General features: G+C 48.7%; 1 protein-coding gene across 4 annotated transcripts; it reads right to left on the bottom strand.

Moving 5' to 3' along the window:
• Nucleotides 1-2039: 2039 nt before the first annotated feature.
• Nucleotides 2040-18046, bottom strand: Trim50 (tripartite motif-containing 50). Of its 4 annotated transcripts, none has more exons than XM_006504411.4 (7): nucleotides 17869-18046; nucleotides 16236-16647; nucleotides 10980-11075; nucleotides 5972-6202; nucleotides 5858-5880; nucleotides 3265-3389; nucleotides 2040-2856 (listed from the first exon to the last, which is right to left on the bottom strand). In XM_006504411.4, exons 2-7 carry the CDS (start codon nucleotides 16632-16634, stop codon nucleotides 2276-2278), a joined length of 1455 nt encoding a protein of 484 aa, XP_006504474.1. In that variant the 5' UTR covers nucleotides 16635-16647; nucleotides 17869-18046; the 3' UTR covers nucleotides 2040-2275. The 4 variants fall into 4 exon arrangements, with proteins under 4 accessions (XP_006504474.1, XP_006504475.1, NP_001333674.1 ...); XM_006504412.4 differs by having other exon boundaries at nucleotides 5858-5877; NM_001346745.1 differs by lacking the exon at nucleotides 17869-18046 and having other exon boundaries at nucleotides 2276-2856; nucleotides 16236-16635.
• Between the last annotated feature and the right edge of the window lie 48 nt (nucleotides 18047-18094).

The raw sequence follows: 18094 nt of genomic DNA, 5'->3' as shown, positions 1-18094 counted from the left end.
ACGGCCGCCGCAACAATTTGTACAACCGGATTTCCGGAGTCAAAGGGTTCGCTGCTTTCCGTTTTCAGCGTCCAAAAATTAATCTTAGGCTCTAAATCCGAGCGGGCTGGCTCACGCCTTTAATCCTAGCGCGCGGGAAACAGAGGCAGAAGGATCTTTGCGAGTTTAAGGTCAGCTAGGTCTAAGTAGTTACAGGACAGCCAGAGCTACATAATGAGGTCCTGTATGTAGAATGAAAAAAGTCTACTTTCTTTTTAGAATTCAGTGTAGCTATTTTGTAGTTTGTTGTTGTGGATTGGTTTTTTTTTTGTTTGTTTGTTTGTTTTTGTTGTTTTTTTGAGACAGGGTTTCTCTGTGTATCCCCTGGCTGTCTCTGTAGAGACCAGGCTGGCCTCGAACTCAGAAATCCGCCTGCCTCTGCCTCCCAAGTGCTTTTATTAAAGGCGTGCACAACCACGCCAGGCTATTTTGTAGTTTTTAATTTTTTTTTTAAGACTTTGGAACTCAGAAGGCTACGCAGACTCTCCTAGCAGTCCTGTGTCAGCCTCTCCCTGTGACCGGATGAAAGGTTCAGTAATAAAGCACGTGCCTTGATGCCTCCACTGAGAGGTTGGGATGTGGCTCAGTGGTAGAGCCCCTGCCTAGAATCCCCCAGGGAGGGGCTGGGGCGTGGCTCAGTGGTAGAGTCCCTGCCTAGAATCCCCCAGGGAGGGGCTGGGGGCGTGGCTCAGTGGTAGAGCACCTGCCTAGAATCCACTGGTGTGCTTGGAGTTGTTGAACACCCATCTAGTAAATGTGGCTCTCTGGGACCCTAGCGCTGGAAAAAGTAGATTGTTTAAAAAAAAAAAAAAAGTGGGTGTTTAATAGGGCCGACAGACATTGTCCCTCGGAGTAGAGCACTTGCCTAGCATGTGCAAAGCCCTGGGATCAATTCTCAACATTGATGAGGAGGACCAATGATGGGACTCAATCTATATAGAGGGCTTGCCTAACAGGCAGAAAGCCTTTGGTTCCAATCCTTCCACTGTATAAACCGGGCATGATGGTACGCTCCTGATGGCTCACTGGTTAAGAGCACTGTCTGCTTTTCCAAAGGTCCTGAGTTCAATTCCCAGGAACCACATGGTGGTTCACAACCATCTATAAGGGGATCTGATGCCCTCTTCTCACATCTTTTAAGAAAAGAAGGAAGGAAAGGAAGAAAGATTGATTTGAGGTCATCTTTGGCTAGCCAATTCACACCAGCCTGGACTACATGAGACAATCAAAATAATGGTAGTTGGGCCTAAGAAAGGTGGCTCAGACCTTAAGAGCACATACTGTTCCCAGACATGTTAGGCAATCAAAACCTTTTGTAATGCCACCTCCAAGGGATTCCATAGTTTCTGACTGTTGGCTTACAGACAATTCTGCTAGGCTCTGCTCAATAGCAACTTAGCAACAGCTTGCGTCATCGGCTGCCACTTATGCGGCTTGCCAGGTACAGCAGCAGTGTTGAAGAGGACTGCTAGTCACTACCCAAGTCTCCTCTCCTTTCACTCTCGCTGTCCCCACGTGTTCCTGGCCCGCCTGTCTCTTCTTCTTTCTGCCCCACCCCCTTCCCTCCCTCTACCCTTTTCCAAGTCCCCACTCTCTTTCCTTTCCCAACAAACTTTATACTAGGCCTATCGCGTGATTCCTCAAGGGGACGCCTTGGCAGCGCCTGCCAGGCACCTTCTTACTCCGGTCATGACACCTCTGTGGGCACAGCACCCGCAAGCATTCACCTACATAAAAATAAGTATTAAAATAGTAGTAGTAATAATTAATGAGAAAAATGTCAAATGCATTGTTTTTAATAGATGTTTGAAGGCCCCAGTGATAACGTTTAAATATGTGAGGAAATGTTTCTGCCCTCTGCTGGACAAGTTGGGAAGCACAGGGCTACTTTATTTTTTATTTATTTTTATTAGATATTTTCTTTATATACATTTCAAATGCTACCCCAAAAAGTTCCCTATACCCTCCTCCCGACCTGCTCCCCTACCCACCCTCTCCCGCTTCTTGGCCCTGGCATTCTCCTGTACTGGGGACAGGGCTACTTTATGAGCAACTATAGGACCTGGTAAGGTGCAAGGTGGCACGCATACCCCTAGGTGGTGAGGAAGAGGCTATATCCCCTGATATAAATGTTCTGGGGACACGCGGGTGTGAAGAATCTTTTCAAGCAGTCCAAACACTGAGACCCAGCGGAAGCCCTCAAATCCCTTTGTCTTGCAAGACAGACCAGGACAGCCTATACCTGTCCCAGTGTGAAGTGCCCAGGCCCACTGGGTGGGGGCAATACCATGGGCAGTGAGTTGCTGCCCCTCTCATGCCAACATGTGTCCAGGATAGGGTACAGCTTGCCCTGGAAGTCAGCTTGGAAAGTATAGAGTGTCCGCAGATCATCAGGACGGTCAGCGTCAAAGAACGTGAGCTCACCCTGCTCATAGTGTAAGTAGACGCCGATGCGATGAGGGTGGCCAGCCACAGGCAGTGGCAGCCGTGGGCAGCCAAAAGCCTCATACACCCGACCCTCTTTCAGGCCAATTAGCCACACACCGTGCTCTGGGGACTTGTTCAGCTTGCCTTTGCGGCTGGCTGTGCCCTTGATGACCCCCAAGCGCCAGTCACTCTTGCTCCCCACCACCACTTCCCAGTAGTGGCGACCCCAAGAGAAGCCCTTGCTAGCCAGGACACAGGTGCTATAGTCGAAGCGCTCGGGTTGGCTGGCTCGTCTCTGGGCAAGGAGGCCACAATGCACCACTGTGTTGCCCTTAGAGAGCTCCAGCAGAGGGTGGGCAGTAGCCGGGTCCAGCTTGAGAGATGCTGGAGCTAGAAGAGAAAGAGTCCTGTGGTTGGCTCACAGAGAAACCGCAGACCCTGCCCAGGAGGCAATGGCAGGCCGAGTCCTCAGGTACAGGAACCGTGCTGACTCTGTGTTCCCATGCTGGGAGGGGCAGACACAGGGCTGTGTGTATGGAAGGGATGAAGGATGGGTGGGGTATCGGGTAAGTGGATGAGATGGGCAAGTGGGTGGGCGGATCATGCCTGTGGAGCGCATTAGACGTGGCCACTTGTGAAGGAGTTCGGCTATGGAACAGGTTTACTGCGTTGCAAATGTGTGTGCCTACACAGCCACTCCCACATCTCCTCTCCACCCCCACACAGGCCCCCTTTAAGTTCTCTCTATGCTTCTTGGTACCCTTGATGAATTGGGAGGATAACAATTTGGGGCCTCACCTGGCAGAACCTTCCGGAAGAGTCTCTTCCACACGGTCAGTTTGATGTCAGCCTGGTGGAGAGCTGGCTTGAAGGAGATGGGACTGAAGACGCCTTCCAAAGGCCGAGCCTGCTGGACCTCTGCCCTGTGTACATGGGTTCCAGTGGTTGGGGAGCTCTGCATCAAGACTGCCTCCCACTCTCCTCCTCATGTGGGGGTCCACAAGACTAAAGTCACCACTCAGGCCACACATTCATAGCACCCTTTCCTCTCAAACCTCCTTCCTGGAGAACATGCCTGCTTCCTAGAACTGGGATTGTCAGGGAGCTGAGGAAGGCCCCGAGGAAATGTGCAAAGTGCAGATGAAGTCTTGAGGGGGTGCAGTTGTTGACTTGGGTGTGGCCCAAGTCAAGGACCTCAATGTTTCAGATCCCTGGAATGGCAAAGCCTTCCCCCAAGGTGAAGCTCAGGGGATGCCAAAACCTTCCCCTTGTCCCAGACCAAGTGTTGACAAAAGATTGACTCGTGTGTGCAAAACCTGCAGCTTCCAGATGTTTGAGACTGCTGGCCTGTAGACACCTCCTGCTAACTCCCATCCCATCCACCCACCCCCACTCTGCATATAACAAGCATGCCAGGACCCCAGGTTGCTGTGAGGTTGACACCAGTGCCTCAGAGTGTGCATGTCCCACCCGAGCCCAGCTTTTCTGCCTGTGTGTGTCTATGAACTTGTCCTCTCTTCATTCACTCGATGCCTAATCAGGTTTCCAGAACCACGCCATGCAGGACACAGTGGGGATGCTGCACAGCTGCTGCTGTAGACAGAATTAGAAGCATCTTCCACAGGCTCATGTTCTGAAATTTGGTTCCCAGCTGGTAAAACTCTTTAGAAAGAGGTGGGGTGTGGCTGGTGGGAATAGGTCTTTGAAGGTTGTCCCCACTTCTGGCTTCAGTCTTATCTCTCTACTTCCTATCTGCCAGCATATGAACAAGCTGTGAATACTGTCACACCTCCCTGACCATCTAAAACCAAAACAAACCTCTCCTCCCTTAGGTCACTTGCATCAGGTAATGTGGTCTCAGCAAGGCAAGGTCACTAGTACAGCAGGTGTTCACAGAGCACGGGGCTGGGGAAACAAGTCTAACTTTCCTGGGAACTTGTTAGAGATGCAGAGCCTTCGGCCCTGCCCCAGATCTGCTCATCAGAAACCGATCACCCTGGGAAAGTTGTACAAATGTGTTTTAGCCAGCCTGCAAGGTGTTTCTCATGTGTGCTGACACCTGAGACGCACTACATCAGGTAACCTGATTCTGCTCCCAGCAAATTGTCTGTTCATTTCTATCTGTGCTCTGTAGGCACGTGACCCCAAAGACTAAAGAAATCCAGGAGCACAGGCTGGAAGGTGGCTCACTGGGTAAATTGAAGACCTGAGTTCAGTCCCCAGAACCCACCGGTCATGGTGGCTAAAGAGATAGCTCACTGGCACTGGTTGCTCTTGCAGAGGACCTGGGTTCAGTTGCCAGCATACACAACTGTCTGCAACTCCAGGTCCTCGGGATCCATCTCCCTCTTCTGACCTCTCCACTCATGGAACACACAGTTGGTACACAGACATATCTGCGCACCATCACATAAAATAAAAGGATAAATCTAAAAGGCCAAGTGCAGTAAATACCGGGAAAGCGGAGGCAGACAGATCCCTGGGGCTCTCTGACGGGTCAGCCTAGCCAACTTGGTGAGCTCCAGGCTAGTGAGAGGCCATACCTCGAAAACTCAAACTGGACAGTGTCTTTACAACCGCCAGGGCTGGCTTCTGGCCTCCACACCCATAAATGTGCATGCACACCAACACCTAAAGAAAACTAGAGAGGTGGCTGGCTAAGTGGTTAAGAACACTGTCTGGTCTTCTAGAGGACCCAGGTTCGATAGGCAGCACCCACATGGCAGCTTACAACCATCTGTAACTCCAATTCCTGGGAATCCAATGCTGTCTTCGGCTTCTGTGGGCTCTTCACACTGACATATATGCAGGCAAAACACTCATACACATAAAATAAGAATCAGGAAGAAAGAAAACAAGGAGCCACACATGGACAGGATGGGCTCAGGAGCTGTTGAGTTTTCCAGCGCTCACTAACTTTCCCCTTCCGAGGTCTGAAGAGTATACGTCAAGGTCCCTCATTCTGGTTGTCCCTGCCTGGGACATCTCCTTCCTCACACGTAATAGTTGACTCCACAGATGAACTTCTCTGCACCCTGTGCTCTGCACACATGTCACTCTCATTTCCCTGCCTGCCTGCACACCTCGGCCTTCTCGGCTGTCACCCCAGTCCCTGGCCATCACCTTCCTCCACAGCGTTGTCATAGCCTGAGGCAATTATCTGTTGCTATAGCCACCACAGGGTTGGGACCAGACTGCACGACTGGTCTGTGAGAACCCCAATGGCAGACACTTGACTGCCATTATTGTCCTTGTGCTCAGTGACAGGCACACATGGAGAGCAGCTTAGGGTTAGAGCACACGAAGGAAGCACAGAGACGGGATGCCTGTGCCCCAGCAACTGCACACACTGGCTGACCTCTCTCCCAGCAGCTTCAGTTGAGGTTGTTACCTGGAGGCCACAGAGTGGAACTTCTGGAAGAAAGAGAGGGACAGGGGGTTACTGCTGTGTCCAAACTATGCATTGTTGAGGAGAAAGCTGGGGACCACACTCTTGTCCACTTACCCGGATGAACTCATGGTGACTCTCGTTCCCAAACTGCTCCAGCACCTGCTCCGCCTGAGCCAGTCGCTCTTGTGTACCCTGAGCCTGCTCCAGCTGCATGTCCAGGGAGGCCACCAGGCCACGCGTATGGCCCTCAAGCCCCTCCAGGCAGCGGGCTTTCTCTTCGTCCACCAGGTGGTGCAATTCCTGGAACTCCCTTCGGATCACCCAGCTGAAGACATCGGACTCATTCTAAGACAGGAGGGCCAGTCACAGTGCAGCCAGGACCAAGCTGAATGGCTGGTCCCAGCATCCCCAGGGCATGTCTTTCTGGCCTGTCCTGAAGGGGCTCATCCTACATGCCAAGCGGGCTGATGATAGTATCGGGTTCATGGGACTGGGGAGCCCTAGTGGTGACCGGCTTCTATTTTATATTTATTTAGTTTAGTTTTTTTTTTAAAGATTTATTTATTTATTATATGGAAGTACATTGTAGCTGTCTTCAGACACTCCAGAAGAGGGAGTCAGATCTCGTTACGGATGGTTGTGAGCCACCATGTGGTTGCTGGGATTTGAACTCTGGACCTTCGGAAGAGCAGTCGGGTGCTCTTACCCACTGAGCCATCTCACCAGCCCCTATTTATTTAGTTTTTTGTATTTAGTACTGGAGATTGAACCCTGGGCCTCATGCATGCTAGGCAAGTACCTTACTCTATTCCTAGCCCTGACCCTAATCCTCACCCTGGAACCAAAAGCAGCCAGTGTGTGGTTATGGCTGGCAGCAGCTAAGCCATTGTGGGTGATTTTGCTGAGTCTCACTTTGGAGCATTACTGAATTAATTTGGCTAGTTTTACTGAGTCGTGGTTTGATTTTGGGGGGACTGAGGTTTGGGGTTTGATCTTTTCTTGTTATTGAGTCATGATGTGCTTTCTGCTGGGTCATGGTTTGTCTTGGTTATGTTTGGCTGTGTTTGTTTGTTTGTTTGTTTATTTGGTTTTCTAAGGCACGGCTTCCCTGTTAGCCCTGGCTGTCCTAGAATTCACTCTGTAGACCAGACTGGCCTTAGACTCAGAGATCTGCCTGCCTCTGCCTCTGGAGTGATGAGATTAAAGGCGTGCACCACCACGTCAGGCTCATTTTTTTTCTCTTTATGCTTAGCCATAGTTTGCATTCTACTGAAGACAGTTCGACTTTTGCTGAGTCATCACTAGATTGTTCATTGAATCATCATTGCACATTTTGCTGTGCATTGGGGTGGGCATGGTGGCATGCACCTTTAATCCCAACCCCAAATTAAATGCTTTCTTTTATAAGAGTTCCCTTGGGGGCTGGAGAGATGACTCAGAGGTTAAGAGCAATGACTGCTCTTCTAGAGATCCTCAGTTCAATTCCTAGCAACCACATGGTGGCTAGCAACTATAATGGAATCCGATGGATGCCCTCTTCTGGTGTGCGTCTAAAAGACAGCAACAGTGCACTCATATACATAAAATAAATAAATAAACCTTAAAAAAAAAAGAGTTGCCTTGGTCATGATGTCTCTTCACAGTAATAGGACAGTGACTAAGATGGGTTACATAAATATAGAAACTGTTGTTAGACCAAATTCATTTTAGTTCATAGTGCGACTGAAACTCTAAAACAGAAGACGAAATAGATATGTAATTAAACATTCTTAGAATGTTGTTTGCTTGGTCATTGTCTAGTTCCACAAAATGACCCAAGAAGTCTTTTTTTTTTTTTTTTCGAGACAGGGTTTCTCTGTTTTGCCCAGGCTGTCCTAGAACTCACTCTGTAGACCAGGCTAGCCTCAAACTCAGAAATATGCCTGCCTCTGCCTTCAAAGTGCTGGGATTAAAGGTGTGTGCCACCATGGCCCGGCTCCCAAGAAGTCCTTATTGATGGGGGGAAATAAACTACCTCCCCCAGGACGTGGTGACTTCTGCTCCAACCTACAGCTCCACCCAAATGGAGGAATAGCCTCCCTTGGGGGTTGATCTTTCTACTGTTCCCAGATTTCAAGAATAAGACTGGTCACTTTTTATTATTAGTGTCTGCTATTCCAAAGGACCTGGGTTCAATCCCCAGCACTCTCATGGCAGCTCACAACTGTCTGTAATGCCAGTTCCAAGAGATCTGACACCTTTACACTCATGCACATAAAATAAAGTTAAATAAATTATTACAATTATCTTCAGGGCTGTTTGGTTTGCACTTGCAGCTGTTATGTATTGAAAACATGATGTACACATTCTCCGGGCTTCAGCTACACGTTCCTGTCTTCACTGAAATATAAACTTGTTTTATTAGGAAAAGTAGTATGGGATTACCAAAAATAAATAAATAAATAAAATAAAAATTAAAAAGTGCTTAGAGAACAAAGGAGGTTTGCTGTCTCATCAAGATCATCGCCCCTGGTCTCCACTTAGCTTCGAGCCAGGAAACTAAGTTCTAACAGAGTTAAAGTTTATTTGGAAATGTGCCTCTGTCAAACTTTATCTAAGTGTTATCAACAGCTAAGTTTGAAAGCACTGTTCATTCCTAAATACTGGTGTAAGTGACCTTCTGAATGTTCAATAACCATACTTGGAGGCCACTGCCCGTAATGGTATAGGGGCAGCCAGTTCTTTGGCCCATGCTTGATCCCAGGTCAGCTACATTCCAGGAAACAACAGGATGCCTCTCAAAGGGTCCTGACGCTGTGGTAAGTTAACCCTCATCCTCTTGGCCAGAGAGAGCTGTGGAGACCCAGGGTTAACTTTCTCAGGAGTAGAGACTCTGAAATTAAAGGTGGCCACAGAATGAAATGCCTTCAATGCTTCTGGGGGAAGCCATCTGGTTGGCAAGACCCCAATACATCTCACAGCGTGATTGGTAGAGGACATTAAAGGAGCAAGGGCTCCTACAGAGACCCTACATTGATCTTCAATTGACCTTGAACATAAAAATAAACTTGGTAAATGTTTGGTCAGATCAATGATCTTTTATTTGTTTTTTAAGACAAAATTTCTCTGTGTAGCCCTGGCTCACATGGAACTCACTTTGTAAACCAGGCTGGCCTCGAACCAACAGAGATCTGCCTACCTCTGCCTCCTGAGTTCTGGGATTAAAGGCATGCGCCATCACTACATGCAGGTGATGGTTGTTGTTGTTGTTGTTAAGGGTAGCCAAAGAGTAAAATGATTTGTAATAACCCAAAATAAAAGAAGTAGGATCAGGTATGGTGGCACATTTCTCTGGTCCCAGGAGTGAAGACACAGGCAGGTCTCTATGAGTTCGAGGACAGCCTAGAACTATATAGCCAGGGCTCCGTAGTAAGACTCTGTGTCAAAAATAAAATAAAGAAACAAACAAAAAACTAAAAGAAAAAAAAAAGAAAAAGAATTAAAATCAGCTATAGAAAGGACCATGCAGCTATTACACACTTCCTACCAGAACCTGAGTGTGGGACACTAACAGGACAGGTCGGACAATAACAGCCATCCAGCTGTAATCAGGTCAAAGGGCCATCAGGCCTTTAGTAGCTTAAAAAAAAAAAAATCAGGGGTGGTACACACCTTTAAGCACTAGGGAGGCAAAGGCAGGCAGATCTCTGATTTCGAGACTAACGTGGTCGGTCTAAATAGTGAGTTCCAGGACAGCCAGGGCTACACAGAGAAACCCTGTCTCGAAAAAATACCACCACCACCACCACCACCACCACCCCAAAAAAAAAGAAAGAAAGAAAGAAAAGAGAAAAGAAAAAAGAAAAGAAAAAAGAAAAGAAAAAAGAAAAGAAAAGATCTCCATCATCTTTCTCCTAGGGCTCAGGAGAGCGGAGTGAGAGCATGTGTAGAACTGCTGCCCCTTCTCTGCCACCCCTAGGCTGTCAGCTCTGTGTTCAGACTTTTGTTACCCAGTACCTCACAGTAGCTGCCAAGGGCAAGCAGACACAGGTGGCACCAGGGTATGGAGGAGAGCTGGGCTCAAGCTTTGGGACTTTATCTCTGGGACTCCCGTCCTGTCTTATCACAGTCCCAAAGGACACTGAACAAAAGCCAACTTGGAACCAGTTCTGACCACTGGGTCCAATTCCCTTATAAGGAATGGAACCTTCCCCCAGCCTCCTGGGAACTCTTTGAACTTGGCTTTGTGTGGAAGGCACCTTCTTCTACAAAGGGCAAATTAGAAAATCCTGGGGGTGTGGTTCAGTGCTGGAACCCTGTGCCCACAACAACTGGCAATAATAAAATTAACAAAAATAAAGTCAGAAAATGTAGGTCAGGAACATATCAATTGTCTAGAACAACCCCCCACCAGGGTTGGGAACAGGCTCAGTGGTAGAGCCCCTGACTAGAATCCCCCCAGTGTGCGGCTGGGGGCGTGGCTCAATGGTAGAGCCCCTGCCTAGAATCCCCCAGTGTGGGGCTGGGGGCGTGGCTCAGTCGTAGAGCCCCTGCCTAGAATCCCCCAGTGAGGGACTGGGGGCGTGGCTCAGTGGTAGAGCACCTGCTTAGAATCCCCCAGTGAGGGGCTGGGGGCGTGGCTCAGTGGTAGAGCCCCTGCCTAGAATCCCCCAGTGAGGGGCTGGGGGCGTGGCTCAGAGGTAGAGCCCCTGCCTAGAATCCCCCAGTGAGGGGCAGGGGGCGTGGCTCAGTGGTAAAGCACCTGCCTAGAATCCCCCAGGGAGGGGCTGGGGGCGTGGCTCAGTGGTAGAGCACCTGCCTAGAATCCCCCAGGGAGGGGCTGGGGGCGTGGCTCAGCTGTAGAGCACCAGCCTAGCAGGCATGAAGCGCTGCATTCCATCTCCAGCCCTGCATAAACTAAGCATGATGGGAAACACCAATAATCTCAGCACTCAAGAAGAAGAGTCTAGGGATGAAAAGTTCAAAGTAATTCTCAGTTACATCAAGAGTCCAAGATCAGCCTGGGCTACACAAGACTGTCAGAAAGAGGGAATGTAGGTTGGTGGGGAAAACGAGGTGGGAAGCACTTCTGTCGGAACAGCGTGGATGGATCTTGGGCCCCAGGCAGAGTGAAGAGACTCACAATAATCCGGGTCCTGTTGTTCACCAGTTTGCCGATGTGCTCCTCCACGTTCCTGTGCTCCTCCTTCAGCTCAGATATGCGGCCTGCAAGCTCTTCCTGGAGGGGAGAAGCCGTGCCCCTGTGAGTAGCTGGCTTTCTCTTTCTGTCCAGACCCTTTCCCTTTTGAGACTTCTCAGTCACCATGCCAGTAGAGCCAGAGGAGGAACCAGAGCCTTCTAGTTGCCCTCCACACCCAGGTGAAGAGCATTAAGAAAGGCGAAGTAGTGCTACATGCCTGTCTTCCCAGCACGCAGGACACCAAGGCAGGAGTTCAAGATCAGCCTGCATCACAGGTAACCAAACTGTCAGGGAGGGAATGAGGAAGGAGAGAGGGGGAGGGGGAAGAGAGAAGAGAGAAGGAGGAGAAGGGAAGAGAAGGAAAGGAGGGAAGGAGATGTGGGGGAGGGGAAAGCAAGAGAAGGAGGGGGAGGAGAGAGGGAGCAGAAGGTAGGAAAGGAATGGGGGAAGGGAAAGGGCAAAGGAAAGGAAGATTAAAAAAAAAAAAAAAAAGCAAGGTGCTGGGCTGGAGAAATGGCTCAGTGGGTAAGAGTGCTGACTGCTCTTCCGAAGGTCCTGAGTTCAAATTCCAGCAACTACCCATAATGAGATCTGACGCCCTCTTTGGTGCGTCTGAAGTCAGCTACAGTGTACTTATGTATAATAATAAATAAATCTTTGGTCAGGGACTGAGTGAGAGGAGTTAATCAGAGCAAGAGGGGCTGACCAGAGCGAGCAGGGTTGACTGGAGCGAGCAGAGGTCCTAAAATTCAATTCCCAACAACCACATGAAGGCTCACAACCATCTGTACAGCTACAATGTACTCATATAGATAAAATAAATAAATAAACAAACAAACAAGGTGCTGGAGAAATGGCTCAGTGTTTGATTCCCAGCACTTCTGTGGCAGCTCACAACTGTCTCTAACTCCAGTTCCAGGGGATCCGACAGCCTTTTCTGACCTCCTTGGAGACCAAACATGCACATGATACACTCAGGAAAAACACTAATGCACAAAATATACAACTAATCTTTAAAAATATTCTAAAAGAAGAAGGAGGAGGAGGAGAAGAAGAGGAAGCCATGCTGGAGAGATGATAGCTCAGTGGTTAAGAGCACCGACTGCTCTTCCAAAGGTCCTGAGTTCAAATTCCAGCAACCACATCTGATGCCTTCTTCTGGTGTGTCTGAAGACAGACAGTGTATTCACATACATAAAACAAATAAAAAAAAAAAAAAAAAAAAAAAAAAAAAGAAGAGGAAGCCAGCAAGTCCAAGTATACAGGGCGACTGATGTTCTTGTTTGAGACACACAGGCACAGAGCATCTCCAGCAGACTTGTGAGGGAACACCCACACTCACTTCCTTAATGCAGAGAAACTGAGTCATAGAAGCTACGCAGCCAAGTCATACACTTATATCCCAGCCCAGGAGACTGAGGCAGGAAGATAGTGAGTTCCAGGCCAGCACAACAGCATAGTGTATTGAGACCTAGTCTGTCTCTGTCTGTCTCTGTCTCTGTCTCTGTCTCTGTGTGTGTGTGTGTGTGTGTGTGTGTGTGTGTGTGTACATGTGCAAGCCAAGGCACATTTGTGAAGGTCAGAAGAAGACAACTTTAAGGAGCCCGTACTATCCTTCTACCATGTGCAGGGATTGAACTCAGGTCTTCACACTTGCAAGGCAGATGCTTTTACATGCTGAGTTGTCTCCCTGGCCCAGCTCAGATCCTTCTGCTCCCCAAGTGCTGCTTTGTTTGCTTGCTTGTTTGTTTGATGGCTTTCATTGCTTATGGTTTTTTTTTTTTAGACATGCTCCCCTTTATATGCTCCAGACATATAAATTTTATGTATGTATTTATTTATTTAGTGTGCATGTGTGTGCATGCGTGTGTGTGTGTGTGTGTGTGTGTGTGTGTGTGTGTGTGTGTGTGTATGAGTACACTATAGCTGTCTTCAGACACACCAGAAGAGGGCATATGATCCCATTACAAGTAGTTGTGAGCCACCATGTGGTTGCTGAGAGCTGAACTCAGGACCCCTAGAAGAGCAGCCAGTGCTCTTAACCGCTGAGCCTTCTCTCCAGCCCTAGCGTCTAATTCTTGACCCTGTCCCCTCAGCCTCCAGAGTGTGGCCCACCACATTCCAGGCTCCATCCCAAGGCCTCAGAGACACAGGTAGCTGATCTTAAGGTGCTGCCCTTCTGATTCCCAGGATACCATAGTCAGCTACTGTTCCCTCTGCTCCCCCCTCATGGTACCCTCTCTGCCTCTCTCCTCATATCCTGAGGTTTCATGTGACTCAGGTTGGCCTTGAACTTGATGATCCAACCAAGGTTGACTTTGAACTTCTGATCCTCCTGCCTCCGCATTAGGTATTCACCACCAGGCTTGGCTCTTCACCTCACTTTCCCTCCTGAATTGTGGGATTGTGTGTGTGTGTGTGTGTGTACATGTGTGTGTGTGTGTGTGTGTGTGTGTGTGTGTGTGTGTGTGTGTTTGATGCACTGCACACACATATGTAGGTATGCATGCCATTTTGCATACCTGTGGAGCCCAGAGAAGGATGTCCTATGCCCTGTTCCATCCCTGTCTGCTTTATTCTTAGTGAAGACTGAGAGGTTGGCTGGCAGCCAGCAAGCCCCAGACATCTTCCTGTTGTCTTTATTTCCACACTGCTGGTGTCACAGAAATACACAGCCATGCCTGGCTTTTTACACGGTGCTGAAGATTCAAATTCAGGCCCTCATGCAGCAAGTGCCCTCACTATTGTCCCCTCTCCCCCCACACACCTCCTGACCCTTTGTGGGTGCTACTCTCTCTGTCTCCTGCCCCCACCACCTCCCTTTCTTGTGACTCAGGTTGGTGGTCCACTTCCTGCAGGAAGACTTCCCTGAGTGCCCAAGCTTTTACAGGATCCATGGCCACTATGATGGTTAATCTCAATAATCAGTTTGGGGCTGGCAAGATGGCTCAGTGGTTAAGAGCACCGACTGCTCTTCCAAAGGTCCCGAGTTCAAATCCCAGCAACCACGTGGCGGCTCACAACCATCCTCAATGAGATTTGATGCCCTCTTCTGGAGTATCTGAGGACAGCTACAGTGTACTTACATATAACAAATAAATAAATCTTTAAAAAAAAATAATCAGTTTGACTAGATTTAGAAATGGTGTGGACTCTGGTGTGTCTGTAAAGGTGTTTCCAGAGTGGTTCAGTCCAGGAAGACAAACCTAACCAGTGTGAGTGGCACCTTGCCACAGGCTGAGGTCCTAGACTGAGGAAAAGGAGACACTGAGGTGAGCACCAGCATCCATCTCTCCTTGCTGCCTGACTGTGGATGCCACGTGACCAGCTGCTCCTGCCACCATGCCTCCCCTGCTGAGATGGACTGTACATCATCTAACCTTGAGCCACAGTAAGCCCTTCCTTCTTCAGGCTGCTTCTTGTCAGCAACTGGTACTCAGCCTGGGCATCCAACATACAGAGCTCAGCAGACCCCAAGTGATGCGTGTTCCAGGCCTGGTGAGACCTTTGCCTACTGTTATAGCAGGCACAAGCACAATGCCTGCACATAGTAGACACCGACTGTATACATGTGATTGAAAGGCACAGGTCTGCCCAGCCCTGATGTTATCCTTGGTGTTATATACTCTAGGTTGAAGGAACAAAGAAATGCACCAAAAAAAGAACAAGCAAACCAACCCTTTCCAGTCCCACCTTCAAACTATTACAGATACATTTTGTTTTTCTTTCTGGTGCTGGAATAAAACCCAGGGCCTTGCTCACGCTAGGCAAGCTGTCTGCCACTTGCTGCTGAGCCACATCCCCAGCCCCTCATCGTGGGATTATAGGAAGGTGCTCTACCTCGAGGCAATGCCCACAGGCCTTCACTGAGGGGTTCTAGACAAGTGCTAGAATCTGAGCCATATCTCCAGCCTTGTAAACATGACTCTCAAGCCTTATATAATAAATATATTATATATAAACATCATAAATATAACATTTAAAAAATTAAATAGTAAATGTCGATCTGTTTACCTGAGATAAAAGTCCATGGGCTGAGGAATTCACAAATTTAACACTTATATTTTGAACATTTACCACTTCAACTGTAGCTGTAGACCAGTGGTTCTCAACCTTCCTAATGCTGTGACCCTTTAATACAGTTCCTTATGTTATAGTGAGCTCCAGCCATAAAATTATTTCATTGCTACGTTATAACTTTAATTTTGCTACTACTATGAATCACAATATAAATATCTAATATGCGGGATATCTAATATTTGGTATGCTATCCCTGTGAAAGGGTTGTTTAGCCCCTAAAGGGTCTCACCCCACAGGTTAAGAACCTCTGCTGTAGCTGCTGAAATACAGCAAGGAACAAAGGCCCCACCCTCATGCTTGTGACCAGATGGGCTTAGGAGCTCTGAAGAAGCAAGGCTAGTGTTGTGGCTCAGCAGGTCAAGTCTGATGATCTGGGTTTGATCGTGGTGGAATAAGAAAGCTGATTCCTTGACATTGTTCTCCATGTGTATGTCTACACATAAATGAATAAAGAATATAAAAAGAAAGAAATCTATTGTGGTACGTGCCTATAATCTCAGCTCTGTGGAGAATGAGACAAGAAGATTTAGAGTTCAAGGCCAGTGGCTGTATAGTGAGTTCAAGGCCAGTCTGAGCTACAAATAAACCACAATCAAAATCCATACCACTGAACCTAGGATGTTGCTTAGTAGAAGAATGCTGCTTAAGCTATAAACTAAGCCTTGGATTCCATCCGTAGGACAGCAAGCAAAACAAAATAAAGCAAGCCAAAGACACAAGGTAAAAGAATAGGAAAAGTCTGGCAAGGGACTCGCTGTCATTCCTGCAGCTACGATCCTCAGGACCCTGGTATATAAGCAACTCTTCAAAAACCAATGAAGAGACCCCTACGTGGAAGAAGAGCACTGACTTCCACAAAATGTCCTCTGACTTCTACGTGCATGCCGTGGTACACGCGTGCACAGTCAAGCAGTCAATAATCAAATAAGTATTAAAAACCAATGAATGAATGCATGCTTGAGTATGTGCGCCATACTTGAGTATGTGCGCAAGATGGAGTTGGAGAAATGGAGCCCTGGTGCAGTAGCCTTCCTCTACCGCGTGGAGGCGCAAGACAGCACTCAGGAGAGCCGCCCTTTGCTCTGCTCCTCCCGCTAGCGGCCCGCCCGCCCCTCGCACCTTCATGCGGCTGTAGACGGTGGAGACTGGTGTGACTCGGTGGTGTTGGTGGGAGCCCAGCAGGCCACAGAGACCACAGATGAATTCCTGGTCTTTCTCGCAGAAGAGGCTGAGAGGGTTTCGGTGGTGCACGCAGACGGTGGGCTCTATGTCCCCCGGCAGCCTCAGAGCATCTATCACCCGGGCCAGGGAGACATTAGGCGGGGAGCTGCTGCAGTCTACTGACTGACGACACACAGGACAGCATAGCTCGGAGTCCAGGTGTTGGGACAAGTTATCCAGGCAGTCCTTGCAGTAGGAGTGGCCGCACTGTAGCATCAGAGGCTCTTTGAAGACCTCCAGGCAAATGGGACACTGCAGCTGGTCCTGGAGTTCCGGCACAGTCAGCCGCCACGCCATGCGCACAGCTCAGCTGCAACACAGGTGGCAGTCAGTCCTCTATCCTGCCGCCCCCTCCCTCTGTCATATTTTCCCTTCCCCCAGGGCTGCTGAAAGCCTAGGGAGAAAAGGATGCCAGCCCTGGATTCTGATCCTAGCGCCTACTATGACTCTGAGCCTCAGTTTCCCCGTCTGGGAAAAAAGGACTTAAGTGGAAAACAATGGCCACTATGAGTCTGGATATATAGATCAACTGCAAGTCTAATTCAGAGTTTTTTCTCCATACATGAGGTCCTGGGTTCAATCTCTAGCATCACAAACGTCACATTGAGCTAGGACCTTCCCCCATGTAACCCCAGCATCTGGGGGGGATTGAACCCAGAGCCTTGCGCATGAACAGCCACTCATGAAATTGTCCTGAAGCAATGATTCTCAGTGTGTGGATTGCAACCCTTTTGAGGTTCCGACAACCCTTTCAAGGTGGTTGCCTAAGACCACTGGGAAAATACAGATGTTTATAACAGTAGCAAAATTAGTTATGAGGTACCAACAAAAATACTTTGTTATGGTTGGGGGGGGTCACACAGCATGAGGAACTGTGTTGAGGGCTGTAGTGTTAGAAGGTTGAGAACTGCTATTCTAGAGATTCCAGAGCCCCAGTTCCAGGCAGGGATTCAACTTCAAGGAAGATTCTCTCTTGAGACCCAGAAATCTGTAATATACACCTTCAAGCCAGGCACTTTTTGTTTATTTTTTTGTTTTCAAGACAAGGAATCTCTGTGTAGCCCTGGCTGTCCTGGAACTCTCTCTGTAGACCACGCCGGTCTCCAACTCACAGAGCTCTGCCTGCCTCTTCCTGTCAAGTGCTGGGATTAAAGGCAGGGAGCACCAGGAACCTGCCGCCTAAGCAATCTTAAAGCCAGATTGTTACTTTTTCTTTTTGGGATAGGGGTCCTGTGGACGGTGGTGGCCTTGAACCCTGTATGTAGCTGGGATTGCAGGTGTGCTCCACTATACACAATTTAAATAGTTCTGGGTATAGACCCCTTGGGGGCCTTAAGCATGCTTGGTAAGTCAGTATCTACTCAGTAGCTACATCCTGAACAACAAGAGCAATGTCCCTTGTCCCAGGGTAACACTGTCCTCACAGAGTCTGAGATAAAAAGAGCCTTGGGTGTTCATCTTCCAAAACAGAAACAAAGTCTCCACTGAGCAAGATAGCAGCAACTCGACCCACATCCCACTACCGCATTACCTGATTTCTTGTGGTCCAGCAGGCCTCCCACTAGGGCCTCAAACAAGCAGCTCTCTCTGGTCACTGAAGCCTTTCCTTCCTCCCAGAATGGGGAAGCTGACACGGAGACCCGGGGCAGCCAGCTGGACATAGATGCCACTGCCTGGTGTCTGCCCCTTCTCCCATCCCCTCCCCTTTCCCGGCAACACCTGTGTCCCAAGGTCATCCAGAATCAGGTGGGAAGTGG

The sequence above is a fragment of the Mus musculus genome, chromosome 5 (genome assembly GCF_000001635.26).
Source record: "Mus musculus strain C57BL/6J chromosome 5, GRCm38.p6 C57BL/6J".
NCBI classification, from domain to species: Eukaryota; Metazoa; Chordata; class Mammalia; order Rodentia; family Muridae; genus Mus; species Mus musculus.
The sequence above is the reverse complement of the archived record's forward strand: the minus strand, read 5'-3'. Positions and strand labels throughout refer to the sequence as shown.

What these genes read in the sequence shown, in the direction of transcription:
- Trim50 (XM_006504411.4), bottom strand. Translation starts at nt 16,634, where the DNA reads ATGGCGTGGCGGCTGACTGTGCCGGAACTCCAGGACCAGCTGCAGTGT. An exon ending in TTCCACTCTGTGGCCTCCAG is followed by an intron (nt 3,390 to 5,857) that starts GTAACAACCTCA and finishes CCATGTACACAG; the next exon opens with GGCAGAGGTCCAGCAGGCTC. An exon ending in CTTCCGGAAGGTTCTGCCAG is followed by an intron (nt 2,857 to 3,264) that starts GTGAGGCCCCAA and finishes TTTCTCTTCTAG; the next exon opens with CTCCAGCATCTCTCAAGCTG.